At 43.8% G+C, this 16026-nt stretch overlaps 1 protein-coding gene across 5 annotated transcripts in view; it reads right to left on the reverse strand.

The window, feature by feature from the left end:
• Positions 1-4632: 4632 nt before the first annotated feature.
• LOC130291530 (uncharacterized) overlaps positions 4633-16026 on the reverse strand; it is a 99627-nt gene continuing 88233 nt past the window's right edge. For 3 of the 5 annotated variants that reach the window (XM_056540359.1, XM_056540357.1, XM_056540360.1), the window contains 5 exons: positions 10745-11017; positions 9841-9911; positions 6918-6974; positions 5172-5225; positions 4633-4981 (listed from right to left, as the gene is read on the reverse strand). In XM_056540359.1, the coding sequence (XP_056396334.1) occupies positions 4781-4981; positions 5172-5225; positions 6918-6974; positions 9841-9911; positions 10745-11017 (656 nt within the window). In that variant the 3' untranslated portion in view covers positions 4633-4780. The remainder of the gene's footprint in view (positions 4982-5171; positions 5226-6917; positions 6975-9840; positions 9912-10744; positions 11018-16026) is intronic. The other 2 variants (XM_056540358.1, XM_056540356.1) reach the window with 2 other exon arrangements.

The raw sequence follows: 16026 nt of genomic DNA on the forward strand, positions 1-16026 counted from the left end.
AGATTCCGTTCCCCTGGTACGGCCCATGCCATCACCTCACTGATACAGAGGATCCACCTCCAGTGTCCTCTCTGCATACCAGTCCGGATCCTGACAACTATAAAGCATCAGTGTATCAAATACATCTAAATCCAAAGTTGTAAAAGAGTTGCACATATTTAGACTTCAACTATCTGTGCAACAACTCTAAACTCTAAATAAAACCAAATCGAAATCCATTGATAATTCACAAACAAAATTTAATTAATCATCCAAAATCATGAAAGGGGTTATCCTTTTAACCCCTTAAGGACTGAGCCCTTTTTCACCTTAAGGACTCGGCCATTTTTTGCAATTCTGACCACTGTCACTTTAAACATTAATAACTCTGAAATGCTTTTAGTTATCATTCTGATTCCGAGATTGTTTTTTCGTGACATATTCTACTTTAACATAGTGGTAAAATTTTGTGGTAACCTTTTGTGGTAACCTTTGTGGTAAATTTTCACCTTTCTTGGTGAAAAATCCCAAAATTTGATGAAAAATTTGAAAATTTTTCATTTTTCTAACTTTGAAGCTCTTTGCTTGTAAGGAAAATGAATATTCAAAATAAAAAAAAATGTATTCACATTTCCAATATGTGTACTTTATGTTTGCATCATAAAATTGATGTGTTTTTACTTTTGGAAGACATCAGAGGGCTTCAAAGTTCAGCAGCAATTTTCCAATTTTTCCCAAAATTTTGAAACTTGCTTTTTTTCCGGGACCAGTTCAGGTTTGAAGTGGATTTGAAGGGTCTTCATATTAGAAATATCCCACAAATTACCCCATTATAAAAACTGCACCCCCCAAAGTATTCAAAATGACATTCATTCAGCGTTTTAACCCTTTAGGTGTGTCACAGGAATAGCAGCAAAGTGAAGGAGAAAATTCACAATCTTCATTTTTTACACTCGCATGTTCTTGTAGACCCAATTTTTGAATTTTTACAAGGGGTAAAAAGGAGAAAATTTTTACTTGTATTTGAAACCCAATTTTTCCCCGAGTAAGCACATACATCATATGTCTATGTTAATTGTTCGGCGGGCGCAGTAGAGGGCTCAGAAGGGAAGGAGCTACAAATGGTTTTTGGGGGGCATGTCACCTTTAGGAAGCCCCTATGGTACCCTTCGGGAACATAACAAGGGGTAAAGTGAACCTTAATACCCCACAGGTGATTCACGACTTTTGCATATGTAAAAAAAAAATTTTTTTTTCCTAAAATGCTTGGCTTCCCAAAAGTTTTACATTTTTTAAAAGGGTAATAGCAGGAAATACCCCCGAAAATTTGACGCCCAATTTCTCCCGATTCAGAAAACACCCCATATGGGGGTGAAAAGTGCTCTGCTGACGCACAACAGGTCTCAGAAGAGAAGGAGTCACATTTGGCTTTTTGAAAGCAAATTTTGCTCTGGGGGCATGCCGCATTTAGGAAGCCCCTATGGTGCCTCGACAGCAAAAAAAAAACCACATGGCATACTATTTTGGAAACTAGACCCCTTGGGGAACGTAACAAGGGGTTAAGTGATTTATACCCCACAGGTGTTTCACGACTTTTGCATATGTAAAAAAAAAAATTAACATTTTTTAAAAGGGTAAAAGCAGAAAATACCCCACAAAATTTGTAACGCAATTTCTCCCAAGTACGGTGATACCCCATATGTGACCCTAAACTGTTGCCTTGAAATACAACAGGGCTCCAAAGTGAGAGCGCCATGCGCATTTGAGGCCTAAATTAGGGATTGCATAGGGATGGACACAGGGGTATTCTACGCCAGTGATTCCCAAACAGGGTGCCTCCAGCTGTTGTAAAACTCCCAGCATGCCTGGACAGTCAGTGGCTGTCTGGTAATACTGGGAGTAGTTGTTTTGCAACAGCTGGAGGCTCCGTTTTGGAAACAGTGGCGTACCAGACGTTTTTCATTTTTATTGGGGAGGGGAGGGGGGCTGTGTAGGGGCATGTGTATATGTAGTGTTTTTTACTTTTTATTTTATTGTGTGTTAGTGTAGTGTAGTGTTTAGGGTACAGTCACACGGGCAGGGGTTCACAGTAGTTTCTCGCTGGCAGTTTGAGCTGCGGCAGAAAATTTGCCGCAGCTCAAACTTGCAGCCGGATACTTACTGTAAACCTCCGCCCATGTGAGTGTACCCTGTACATTCCCATTGGGGGGGGGGGGGGAAACATCCATCTGTTGCAAAACTACAACTCCCAGCATGTACGGTCTATCAGTGCATGCTGGGAGTTGTAGTTTTGCAACAGCTGGAGGCACACTGGTTGTGAAACACTGAGTTTGGTAACAAACTCAGTGTTTTGCAACCAGTGTGCCTTCAGCTGTTGCAAAAGCTACAACCCCCAGCATGTACGGACAGCGGAAGGGCATGCTGGTTATGCAACAGCTGGAGGCATGCTACTTTGGCTGGGGATGCTGGGGATTCAGGTTATGCAACAGCTGGAGACACGCTGGTTTGCTACTTGTTTCACAACCAGTGTGCCTTCAGCTGTTGCAAAACTACAATTCTCAGCAGTCACCGACAGCCAACGGGCATGCTGGTAGTTGTAGTTATGCAACCAGCAGATGCACCACTACAACTCCCAGCATGCACTTTAGCTGATTGTGCAAGCTGGGAGTTGTAGTTATACAACAGCTGAAGGTACACTTTTCCATAGAAAAAATATGCCTCCAGCTGTTGCAAAACTATAAGTCCCAGCATGCCCATAAGAGAATGCTGGGAGTTTTGGTGGTCTGCCTCCTGCTGTTTCATAACTACAGCTCCCAGCATGCTTTTTTTGCATGCTGGGAGCTGTTGCTAAGCAACAGCAGGAGGCTGTCACTCACCTCCTGCTGCTGCTGCTCAGGGAACAGGTCAGTCCCACCGCCGTCGCTCCTGGGGCTCCGATCCCAACATTGACGCCGGGGATCGGGGTCCCCAGATACCGGGGTCCACGTCCCGCACCCGCTCACGTGCTCCGGAAGAGGGGCGGAGTGGGTTGCCGACGAATCAGGGCGATCGTGAGGTGGCCCAAGTGCCACCTCACCCCTGCTGGCTATGGCTGTTCGGGCCGTCAGAGAAGGCCCCGAACAGCCTGTGTTACGCCGAGCGCTCCGGGTCCCCGCTCCTCCCCGGAGCGCTCGCAACATCCTCGCTACGGCAGCGCCCCGGTCAGATCCACTGACCGGGTGCGCTGCGATACCGCCTCCAGCCGGGATGCGATTCGCGATGCGGGTGGCGCCCGCTCGCGATGCGCACCCCGGCTTCTGTACCTGACTCACTCTCCCTCGGTCCTGTCCCGGCGCGCGCGGCCCCGCTCCCTAGGGCGCGCGCGCGCCGGGTCTCTGCGATTTAAAGGGCCACTGCGCCACTGATTGGCGCAGTGGTTCCAATTAGTGTCTTCACCTGTGCACTCCCTATGTATACCTCACTTCCCCTGCACTCCCTCGCCGGATCTTGTTGCCCTTGTGCCTAGTGAAAGCGTTCCCTTGTGTGTTCCTAGCCTGTGTTCCAGACCTCCTGCCGTTGCCCCTGACTACGATCCTTGCTGCCTGCCCCGACCTTCTGCTACGTCCGACCTTGCTTTTGTCTACTCCCTTGTACCGCGCCTATCTTCAGCAGTCAGAGAGGTTGAGCCGTTGCTAGTGGATACGACCTGGTTACTACCGCTGCAGCAAGACCATCCCGCTTTGCGGCGGGCTCTGGTGAACACCAGTAGTGACTTAGAACCGGTCCACTAGCACGGTCCACGCCAATCCCTCTCTGGCACAGAGGATCCACCTCCTGCCAGCCGGCATCGTGACAGCCTGTAATTCTGGGTCACCGGGTCACTGGAGACCCGATTGACCCGAAATCTGCCACAGATCGCTGGACTGAATTGTCCAGCAATCTGCGGCCATCGCCGACATGGGGGGTCATCATGACCCCCCTGTGCGATATGCTGCGATGCCTGCTGAACGATTTCAGCAGGCATCAGGCACCGGCTCCCCTCCGGCTAGCGGCGGGGGGCCGGGATTTGACAGGACGTACTCAAACGTCCTGAGTCCTTAAGGACTCGGAAAAGGGTCCGTTTGAGTACGTCCTGCGTCCTTAAGGGGTTAAACAATTTGTTTTATAGATCCCAAGAATCATGAAATAAAAATAGATTAAAAAAATAAATCAATTAAAAATTATTAATCCTTTCAGTACTTATGATCTGATTATTTTTTGCTGTTCTTTTCTGTTTAAGTGCTCTCTGATGACACCTGTCTCGTGTAATGTCTATAGTAGAAGTAAATCCCCATAGCAAACCTCTTGTACTCTGTGCAGTTACCTAGACAAGTAGAGATGTCACCAGAAAGCACTGTTGTCAGACAGAAAAGAACAACTCAACTTCAGCAGCTTATAATTATTGGAAGGATTAAGTTTGTTTAAAGAGAAGTAATTTAGTAATCTGTTTTACTTTCTGGATCAAGTTCATTTTAAAAAGTACTGAAAGGATTAAGATTTTTTAATAGAAGTAATTTACAAATCTGTTTAACTTTCTGGATATATATAAAAAAGTTTTTTCCTGGAATACCCCTTTAACTCAAATAATTCAACATTTAAAGTTTCAACAGGAAAATGTTTATTACTTAACCTATTACAGTTTTCATATTTTAAATCTCTTATGTTTTTAAAAGAAACCAATATAAAAAAAGTTAAGATCTGTAAAAAAAATGTTGTGAATTTAACATGCTCTTCACATTTAGTAAACATAACCAAAAAAGAAAATTTAACAAAAAAAAATAATTTACGTGCAAAACATATCTACTTTTGCCAACTGAACTTGCAAGTTTTCTTTAATTTTGCTGAGTTCGGTCAGCACATCCATCCCTATCCCAGTTGAAGTATTGACTTCATTTCCAAGGGCAAATTGGGAATCTTCTGGAGGAACATAAGTTGGAATCTCCACCAGATTTAGGGTGATCATTTGGTCCTCACAGCTAAGGATCTGCAAAATAATGGTTATATTATATTATATATATATATATATATATATATATATATATATATATATATATATATATATATATATATACACACACAATATATAATTTAAATTGTTAAAAGATATTTTAAGGTTTCATTTAAAAAATTATGTAAAAAAAAAAATAAAAATTAAATTTTTGCTTATGACTTACTTCTTCTGGATTCTTTTTTGCAGGAGTATTCTGTGTTATTTCCAGTGGATCAGCCTAAAATTATAAATAAAGTGCATTATTTGCTAAAAATTTTTGGTATTACAGCTTTTTGCAAGTTTAAAAAAAAAATGTCAATCATTAGAAACCAGTAACACTTTTCAAATGAAACTGAGATAAGAACAAAGTGATTAGAAGTCCAAATTAGCATAAATAAATAAATTATAAGGGTTTCTGAAAAAAGAAAAACTACCGTATTTATCGGGGTATACCACGCACCAGCCTATAACACGCACCCTCATTTTACCAAGGATATTTGGGTAAAAAAAGTTTTTTACCCAAATATCCATGATAAAATGAGGGTGCGTGTGTGCGCGTGTATACCCCGATATACCCCCAGGAAAGGCAGGGGGAGAGAGGCCGTCGCTGCCCGCTTCTCTCCCCCTGCCTTTCCTGGGGTCTAGAGCGCTGCTGTCGGCCCTTTTCACCCCCTGGTTATTGGCGCCGCTGCCCGTTCTGTCCCCCTGACTATCGGTGCCGGCGCCGATAGCCAGGGGGAGAGAAGCGGCGCCGACAGCCAGGGGGAGAGAAGGGGCAGCGGCACCCATTGCCGGCGCCGCTGCCCCGTTGCCTCCCCCCCATCCCCGGTTTTTGGACTCAGGACGTTTGAGTACGTCCTGTCAAATCCCGGCCCCCCGCCGCTAGCCGGGTCCGCGCTGAGTCGGGTCCGCGCTGCTCGGGTCCGCGCTGCTCGGGTCCGCGCTGCTCCGCTGCTCCAGGCCTCCGTCGTTGCTATGCGCTGAACGGCGCGGTGCATGACGTCAGAGCGCCGCGCCGTGCATAGCAACGACGCTGGGGACCAGCGTCGTTGCTATGCACGGCGCGGCGCTCTGACGTCATGCGCCGCGCCGTTCAGCGCATAGCAACGACGGAGGCCTGGAGCAGCGGAGCAGCGTGGACCCGACTCAGGTAATTATGCCACCGGGGTGGCGCTGCCCCTTCTCTCCCCCTGGCTGTCGGCGCCGCTTCTCTCCCCCTGGCTATCGGCGCCGGCACCGATAGTCAGGGGGACAGAACGGGCAGCGGCGCCGATAACCAGGGGGTGAAAAGGGCCGACAGCAGCGCTCTAGACCCCAGGAAAGGCAGGGGGAGAGAAGCGGGCAGCGACGGCCTCTCTCCCCCTGCCTTTCCTGGGGGGGTATCGGCGTATAACACGCACACAGACTTTAGGCTAAAAATTTCAGCCTAAAAAGTGCGTGTTATACGCCGATAAATACGGTATATAGGTGTAGAGTTATCAAAACCTGTCTAGAGGAAAAGTCGGCCAGTTGTCCATAGCAACCAATCAGATTAATCCTATTATTTTTTTAAAGGCCTCTGCAAACTGAAAAAAGCAATCTGATTGTTTGCTATGGGCAACTGGGCAAGTTTTCCTCTGGACAGGTTTTAAAAAATCTCGCCCATAATGTTTGAGTAAGGCTGGCGAAGGGGAGAGACTGGAAAGTGTTGTAAGCAAACAATTACCTGTCTCTCCCCTGCTCTATCCTCCCTCATCCTGTTTCTATTACTAATATATTATTTCTATGTTCCAATAACATTGCAAATTATGAATCATATAATTGTGCAATTTTTTGTTACAATAGAATTTCTTTTTTTTTTTATTTTAGGACGAAAAGCAACTTAATTTAAAAATTTTTACATTTTAAATAAGCAAACATGAAACATAGCAATATAAGGGTAACAAATTACCTCTTCTTCATGTGTCTCATGTGCTAGAGAAAGATAAACTTTTTCCGGGTCTATGATCTGAAAAATGAACACAAAAAAAGGGGTATGAACCAACATTTCCATTTTACAGTGGAATAAATCTTAAAAACAATGTAAACACAGAAAAATGTCTAGAACATTTATCCAGAAGTTCAGAAAGACCAGATAGGTGGGCATAAAATTTTGCATAAAAATACAATAGGGCTATGAATTTAGTTACCAACATGCTAATTTAAAAAAAAAATTAAAGGAATTCATAGTGCTTTGCATACGGTTATTATACGCCATTGATTCACAAACATGTTTCCTCAAGTTGTTGCAACACAAACAGCATGACTGTCCTATCAGTGGTTGTCAAGAAATTATTATTTTTTTTTAAATATTTAGTTCCAAAAAAATGTAGTTTAAAATTTGGGAGGGAAAGCGTAAGGGGGTTGCATATGTAGTGGTTAATCTTTTCCTTTTTTTTGTAAATTAGTTTTAAATTTTTGGAAAAAAACGAACATGGCCATGGTGGTTAAACAGTGGTTCTAGCTAAAGGTCTTTGAATAGCGTGGTAAAATTTCACGGACATCAATCTTTAAGCAGAATACTCACTGTCAACCCCCCATTTGTAAATGTACTGTTACGCCGAGCGCTCCGGGTCCCTGCTCCTCCCCGGAGCACTCGCGGCGTTCTCCTCTATGCAGCACCCCGGTCGGACCCGCTGACCGGGAGGGCTGCACTGACATTCACGATGGGGATGCGATTCGCATAGCGGGACGCGCCCGCTCGCGAATCGCATCCCAAGCCACTTACCCGTCCTGGTCCCCGGCTGTCATGTTCTGGCGCGCGCGTCTCCGCTCTCTAGGGCGCGCGTGTGCCAGCTCTCTATGATTTAAAGGGCCAGTGCACCAGTGATTGGTGCCTGGCCCAATCAGTCTGATTAGCTTCCACCTGCTCCCTGTCCATATAACCTCACTTCCCCTGCACTTCCTGGCCGGATCTTGTTGCCTTTGTGCCTAGAGAAAGCCTACTGTGTTTACCTTTACTGTGTTCTTGACCTACTGCTATTACCATTGACTACGAACCTTGCCGCCTGCCCCGACCTTCTGCTACGTCTGACCTTGCCTCTGCCTAGTCCTTCTGTCCCACTCCTTCTCAGCAGTCAGCGAGGTTGAGCCGTTGCCGGTGGATACGACCTGGTTGCTACCGCCGCAGCAAGATTGGGGTCCTGCTTGCGGCAAGAAATGCCTCACGTCTGCTCCCCGTCCCGTCTGTCGGGCCTCAGTGTCTCCTCCTGTGCCTGGTCTCCCCAAGGCCTATCAGGACTGTGCCGTGCCTCCTCATAGCCCCCGTCCTGGTGACACTCTGCCCTGTGACATGCTTCACCCTCTTCCCCCCCTTCCCATTCCCATTCCTTCTGAACTCCCTGCCGCTGGTGTAGCTACCCAGGACTTCTTTTTCCAGAAGGAGACTCAAGAGGTGTCCCCTATGTTCTCGTCTCTTTTGAAGGGAGAAGGAGACAAAAAGAGGGGGAGACCTAAGGGGGGGGTACTGTTACGCCGAGCGCTCCGAGTCCCTGCTCCTCCCTGGAGCGCTCGCGGCTTTCTCCTCTATGCAGCTCCCCGGTCGGACCCGCTGACACATGTTGGTTGTGGGGGTGGGGGGGGGGGGGGGGGGGTGGATGGAGAACTTCATCGGTACAAAAATTACAACTCCAAGAATGCACTGACAGACCATGCATGATGTTATTTATAATTTAGTAACTGCTGGAAGCACACTTGTTTGAAAACCCTGAGTTTGGTATGGTAATTTTTTATTTTTTTTTACAACTAGTTAGGGTCCAGCTGTAGCCAAACTACAACTCCAAACAGGTAGTTATGACCCACTATGCACTATAAAACTAGCAGCATGACCAGACAGCTCTTTGCTGTTTTGGCATGTTGATATTAGATGTATTGCAAGATGTGGAGGGCTATAGTTAAGAGACCACTGCCTGGTGATATCAAAACTGTATCTCTTTTGATTTTGGCAAACTATCACTCTAAACCTGAACAGATAGCTATTGGCTGATTGGGCATGCAGGGCCTTGTAGTTTTGCAACATTTAGCTTGAAACGATTGATAGACCACTTAGCAGTGGTATCTAAACTGTAGCCCTCCTGATGTTGCATAACATTAAGAGCAAACTTGTACAAACTGACTATACTTTAATTATTTTTTATATGTGGATGACAACATCTGGAGGGCTAGAGTTTATATACTCTTTGCCTTCCAACTTACTTTAAAGTGATGTTGCCAAAAGATATTCCCACCGGCAATGACCACCAAGTATCTTAGCCGATGTTAAACGCCTAGAGTAATTAAACATCAGCACATGTCTCTTGGTGGACCAATTATTGAAATCCAAACTTGACATTCACGCCCCCGATCAGATAATTGAGCCTTGTTGGGATACAACCAAAGCTGGACAACCCTGCCAATTTAATACTATCCATTCATGTTGATTTAGGTTTTTTGGGTTTTTAAAAAAGATTCAACCTATTTATCTTATTCTGAGTTTCAAGTGAGACCCTTATTAAACTAAAATTTCGCAAATTGAAATAAGCAGCAATATGCGTCAGTTCACGGAATTGGGTGTTCTCTTGATCACACAAGCCATTGTTAAGTGATCCATTCTGAAAGATATCAACAGGCCTCCATGAACATGCCCCGACCAGCTCACGGTTGTGACCACAATTTACACAAGAGTACAGGTACGCCCTTGTGCCATAAGTACCAGGGCGTAAAGGCCTAACTCTTTGTTTGGTCATTGTATTTTTTATTAAAATATTCACATGAAATTAGGACTTTGAATAAAAACCTTATAACTAAATGTCTAACATTTGGCAGATTAAAAATAAATAAATAAATCACATAACTACCTGACTCTCCTCGAAGTTGGGACATTCCACAAATTGGTCATCATCATCTTCCTCGCTGGAGTTAGTTCCTTCTTAAAAATAATAAAAAATTAATTTTAATAAAAAAAAAACATTAAACAGAAATTAATAAATTAAGAAATTAAAAAATTGGAATGGTCTGTCAACCAAATAAAAAAATAAAAATAAAAAAACATACGGGACTATCACTATATGCCTAGATAGTGCATGTACACAACACTATGGAAAAAGCATCCAGAAAATAATGTGGTGGCAAAATTTTTTTTTTTAATTAATAGAGAAATCAACACGGTCTTTAAAAAATGTGATGCAAAGATTCATCTCTTATCTGACAATATGCCCTAAAAATCACTCTAAGGCAGCATTTACACCTAGTTTTTTCCATATGGGTGCCAGATCCGGATGGGGGAGGGGAAAACCGTGCGCTCCCGTACCACAGCCGGCCCGGCCTCCATTTACTTTAATGAGCCGACCGTAGTCAAACGGTGACTCGAGTCGGCTCAGTTTTGACCCGTATACGGTTATTGTCCTGACATAAAACTGTAGTATAGATTGGTTTTAGGTCTGGTCAGTAAACCACATATGGGTCAAAACTGAGCCGACCAGAGTAACAGTTTAACTACGGTTGGCTCATTAAGGTAAATGGATTTATGGGCTGATCCGGCTGGGGTACGGGAGCGCCCGGTTTCCCACTCCCCCAGCTGGATACGGTACCAGTATAGCAAAAACAAAGTTTGAATGCAGCATAAATTATAATCAATCCATTTTTTTACATTTATTTAAAAATTTAAATTTATAAAAATTATAAGATATTAGACTGTTATCTCTAATGTCAAATATATTATAAATGTTAATTAAATATACTGTGATAACTGTGTAACCATACCTGTTTGTCTAACAATACGTTCTCTAATGTTCCTCAGAAGCTGCTTTTGATGTACTTTAAGGTCAGAATATCTCTTTTGTAGTTGTCTTCTGTTATGGACAGTTCCAAATTTGGTTTTCAAGTTTTTGGAAAGTTTAAGCATAATTTTAGTCTTCTTTTTGTATGGGTTTACGCTGACTATGGAATCAAAATTTTGTTCGTCCAAGTATTTCACCATATACTCCAATTCAGACCTCGAAAATGGTGGTGATCTTGCAAGCGATGAAGATGCTCCTAAATTTAGAGAAGATCATAAATTTTGAATAGTTCACTCTGGATTAAAATGTAGATGGAAACACAATTTTTAAATATTCTAATTATTCAACATTAGCCTTATAACCAATAAAAATATATTTATAGATTAAAAACTTATATCAAGCTTAAATTTCACTAAGAAAATATTATTTTAAATTAGCAGATCTAATTAGCACGTTAATTAGCATATCTAATTAGCATATCTAAATAGCACATTTTAACGTTTAGAGGCAGTTAATGAAAAAAACTAAAGTGAAATCTCTCTTGTATTCCCTTCCTAAATTCAATTTCACAGTTCTGTCACTTTTGGGGCTTTGTAAACACAGGTGGCCTTCAATTTCTTTATCTCTGTCAAAGCCCAATGGTGCTCCCTCTCTATACTGAGCATTATAGTTCAACAGCAGAGAAATTTACATCCACATATGTGGTATGTTCTTACTCAGAAGAAATGGGGCTACAAATGTTGGTGGGCTTTTTTCCTATTTTCACTTGTGAAAAAGAAAACTTTTGTGAAACTCCTGTATTATATCGAAAAAAAATTTTTTTTTCAATATCACATCCAACTTTACAGAAAAATTTACAAACACTTGGGGGCAGTTAAGGCTCACTATACCCCTTGTTACGTTCCGTGGGGGGTGTAGTTTCCAAAATGTTGTCACATGTGGATTATTTTTTTGGGTTATAAAATTCTGAACCACTGTAAACTCATCAACCCCCTGTGCAAATCACAAATTTATGCCTCAAATGTGCAGATTGTGCTATCACTCTGTAGCCTTGTTGTGCGTTTGCAGAGCATTTTTCGGCCAAATATGGATTATTCCAGTACTCTGGAGAACTTGTTTTAGATATTTTGGTGGTCTTTTTTCCGTTCACCACTTGTGAAAACAAAAATATAGTGCAACACCAGCATGTTATTATAAAAATGTTTTACATTTACAATAACATGCTGGTGTAGCCCCAAACTTTTCCTTTTCAGAAGTGGTAAAAGGAGAAAAAGTGCAACAAAATATGTAGTGCAATTTTGAAATACCCCATATGTGCACCGAAAGTTTTCCATTGAAATACGACAGGGCTCCGAAGTGAGAGAGCGCCATGCACATTTGAGGACTACATTAGGGATTGAGTGGTGGACATAGGGGTATTCTACGCCAGTGATTCCAAACAGGGTGACTCCAGCTGTTGCTAAACTACCAACATGCCTGGACAGTCAGTGGCTTAACTGAAATGCTGGGAGTAGTTGTTATGCAACAGCTGGAGGCTCTGTTTTGGAAACACTGCTGTACAATACTTTTTCAATATTCATTAGGGGGGACAGTTTAACCCCTTCCCGACCTATGACATACCTGTACGTCATGGGTGGCAAGGTGTTCCCGACCCATGACATACAGGTACGTCATGAACATTACTGCTGCTACTCGCGGCATCCCGCAGCGCCCGGAAAGATGGTGGCTATCACTGATAGCCAGCCATCTTACCGTGCAACCACGGGGGGTTTCGTCCCCCACCCCCCCCAGCGATCGCTGCTATCAGCTGGTCAAATCTGACTAGCTGATAGCAGCGTTTCGCTATGAAAATACTTAGCAGCGCGGTGTGTGAGTTCTGATCACGGGGATCGGGACACACACCGCTCTGCTAAGTGTCCCTGACCCGTCCCCCGGCATCACTTACCCGTCGGAGCGGTGTCCCGAGCGGTCCCGGCGGTCCCGGCGTCCTCCAGGCGGTCCCGGCAGCGCTGCGTCCCGGAGGTGAGTTTGCAGCAGCAGTGCGGCATCTTCATTGGCAGCAGTGAGATCGCCGTAAAGCGATCTCACTGCTGCCTCTGAGAGTTTCAAAACTGCAACTCCCAGCATGCCCAGACAGCCTTTGGCTTTCTGGGCATGCTGGGAGTTGTAGTTTTGCAACATCTGGAGGTCCTCAGTTTGGAGACCACTGTATAATGGTCTCCAATCTGTGCTCTACCAGATGTTGCAAAACTACAACTCCCAGCATGCTCAGTCTGTCCAGGCATGCTTGGAGTTGTAGTTCTCTAACATCTGGAAGAGCACAGATTGGAGACCATTATACAGTGGTCTCCAAACTGTGGACCTCCAGATGTTGCAAAACTACAACTCCCAGCATGCCCAGACTGCCCAAGCATGCTGGAAGTTGTAGTTCGGCAACATCTGATCCTTCAGATATTGCCGAACTACAACTTCCAGCATGCTTGGGCAGTCTGGGCATGCTGGGAGTTGTAGTTTTGCAACAACTGGAGGCACACTACTTGGGAAACATTGTCCGTTTCCTACCTCAGTGCCTCCAGCTGTTGCAATTGTTGCAAAACTATAACTCCCAGCATGCACTGACAGACCATGCATGCTGGGAGTTGTAGTTTTGCAACAGCTGGAGGCACACTGGTTTGGAAACACTAAGTTTGGTTGCAAAACACTTTAAAGTTTATTACTTAACTTAGTGTTTCCAAACCAGTGTTCCTCCAGCTGTTGCAAAACTACAACTCCCAGCATGCACGGACAGCCAAAGGGCATGCTCGGAGTTTGCAACAGCTGGATGTTTGCCCCCTCCCCCCAATGTGAATGTACAGGGTACACTCACATGGGCGGAGGTTTACAGTGAGTGCTGCAAGTTTGAGATGGCGCAAATTTTGCGCTGCAGCTCAAACTTCCAGCGGCAAACTTGCTGTGAACCTCTGCCCGTGTGACTGTACCCTAAAAACACTACACTACACTAACACTAACCTAAAATAAAAAACACTACATATACACATACCCCTACACAGCCCCCCTCCCCCCCAAAAATGAAAAACGTCTGGTACGCTACTGTTTCCAAAACGGAGCCTCCAGCTGTTGCAAAATAATAACTCTCAGTATTGCCGGACAGCCATTGACTGTCCAGGCATGCTGGGAGTTTTGCAACAGCTGGAGGCACCCTGTTTGGGAATCATTGGCATAGAATACCCCTATGTCCACCCCTATGCAAATCCCTAATTCAGTACTCAAATGCGCATGGCGCTCTCTCACTTTGGAGCCCTGTCGTATTTCAGGGCAACAGTTTTGGGACATATATGGGGTATCGCCGTACTCGGGAGAAATTGCCTTACAAATTTTGGGGGGCTTTTTCTTCTTTAACCCCTTATGAAAAGGTGAAGTTGGGGTCTACACCAGCATGTTAGTGTAAAAAAATAAATTTTTTACACTGACATGCTGGTGTTGCCCTATACTTTTCATTTTCACAAGAGGTAAAAGGGAAAAAAGACCCCCAAAATTTGTAACGCAATTTCTCCCGACTACGAAGATACCCCATATGTGGGCGCAAAGTGCTCTGGGGGCGCACAACAAGGCCCAGAAGGGAGAGTGCGCCATGTACATTTGAGGCGATTTGCACAGGGGTGGCTGATTGTTACAGCAGTTCTGACAAACGCAAAACAATAAATATCCATATGTGACCCCATTTTGGAAACTACACCCCTCACGGAATGTAATAAGGGGTGCAGTGAGCATTTACACCCCACTGGTGTATGACAGATTTTTGGAACAGTGGGCTGTGAAAATGAAAAATTAAATTTTTCATTTGCACAGTCCACTGTTTCAAATATCTGTCAAACGCCAGTGGGGTGTAAATGCTCACTGCACCCCTTATTAAATTCCATGAGGGGTATAGTTTCCAAAATGGGGTCACATGTGGGGGGGGTCCACTGTTCTGGCACCATAGGGGCTTCCTAAATGGGACATGCCCCCCAAAAACCCTTTCAGAAAAACTCACTCTCCAAAATCCCATTGTCGCTCCTTCCCTTCTGAGCCCTCTACTGCGCCCGCCGAACACTTTACATACGCATATGAGGTATTTCCTTACTCGAGAGAAATTGGGTTACAAACTTTAGGGTGATTTCTCTCCTTTTACCCCTTGTAAAAATTCAAAAATTGGGTCTACAAGAAAATGCGAGTGTAAAAAATGAAGATTTTGAATTTTCTCCTTCACTTTGCTGCTATTCCTGTGAAACACCTAAAGGGTTAAAACATACTGAATGTCATTTTGAAAATACTGAATGTCATTTTGAATACTTTGGGGGGTGCAGTTTTTATAATGGGGTCATTTATGGGGTATTTCTAATATCAAGACCCTTAAAATCCACTTCCAACCTGAACTGGGCCCTGAAAAATTACGATTTTGAAAATCTTGAGAAAATTTGGAAAATTGCTGCGGAACTTTGAAGCCCTCTGGTGTCTTCCAAAAGTAAAAACTTGTCAATTTTTTTATGCAAACACAAAGTAGACATATTGTATATGTGAATCAATATGTAATTTATTTGGAATATCCATTTTCCTTTCAAGCAGAGACTTTCAAAGTTAGAAAAATGCTAAATTTTCAAAATTTTCATGAAATTTTTAGATTTTTTACCAAGAAAGGATACAAATATCAGTGAAATTTTACCAATAACATAAAGTAGAATATGTCACGAAAAAACAATCTCGGAATCAGAATGATAAGTAAAAGCATTCCAAAGTTATTAATGTTTAAAGTGACAGTGGTCAGATTTTCAAAAAATGCCCAGGTCATGAAGGTGAAAATGGGCTGGGTCATGAAGGGGTTAAGGGTGGTGTATATGTTGTGTTTTACACTTTATTATGTGTTAGTGTAGTGTAGTGTTTTTATTGTACATTCGCACTGGCGGGCGTTTACAGTGAGTTTTGCCCTATGATTTTGTGCTGCTGGGAACAATTTTGCGAAGCTGTAACTTGAAGGAAACAACTACCGTATTTTTCGCCATATAAGACGCACTTTTTCTTCCCCAAAACTGGGGGGAAAAAGTTGGTGCGTCTTATACGGCGAATACACCCCCATCGCGGCGCTCCCTGCGGCCATCAACGGCCGGGACCCGCGGCTAATACAGGACATCACCGATTGCGGTGATGCCCTGTATTAACCCTTTAGACGCGGCGATCAAAGCTGACCGCCGCGTCTGAAGGGAAAGTGACACTAACCCGGCTGTTCAG

This window comes from Hyla sarda, chromosome 9 (genome assembly GCF_029499605.1).
Source record: "Hyla sarda isolate aHylSar1 chromosome 9, aHylSar1.hap1, whole genome shotgun sequence".
Lineage (NCBI taxonomy): Eukaryota > Metazoa > Chordata > Amphibia > Anura > Hylidae > Hyla > Hyla sarda.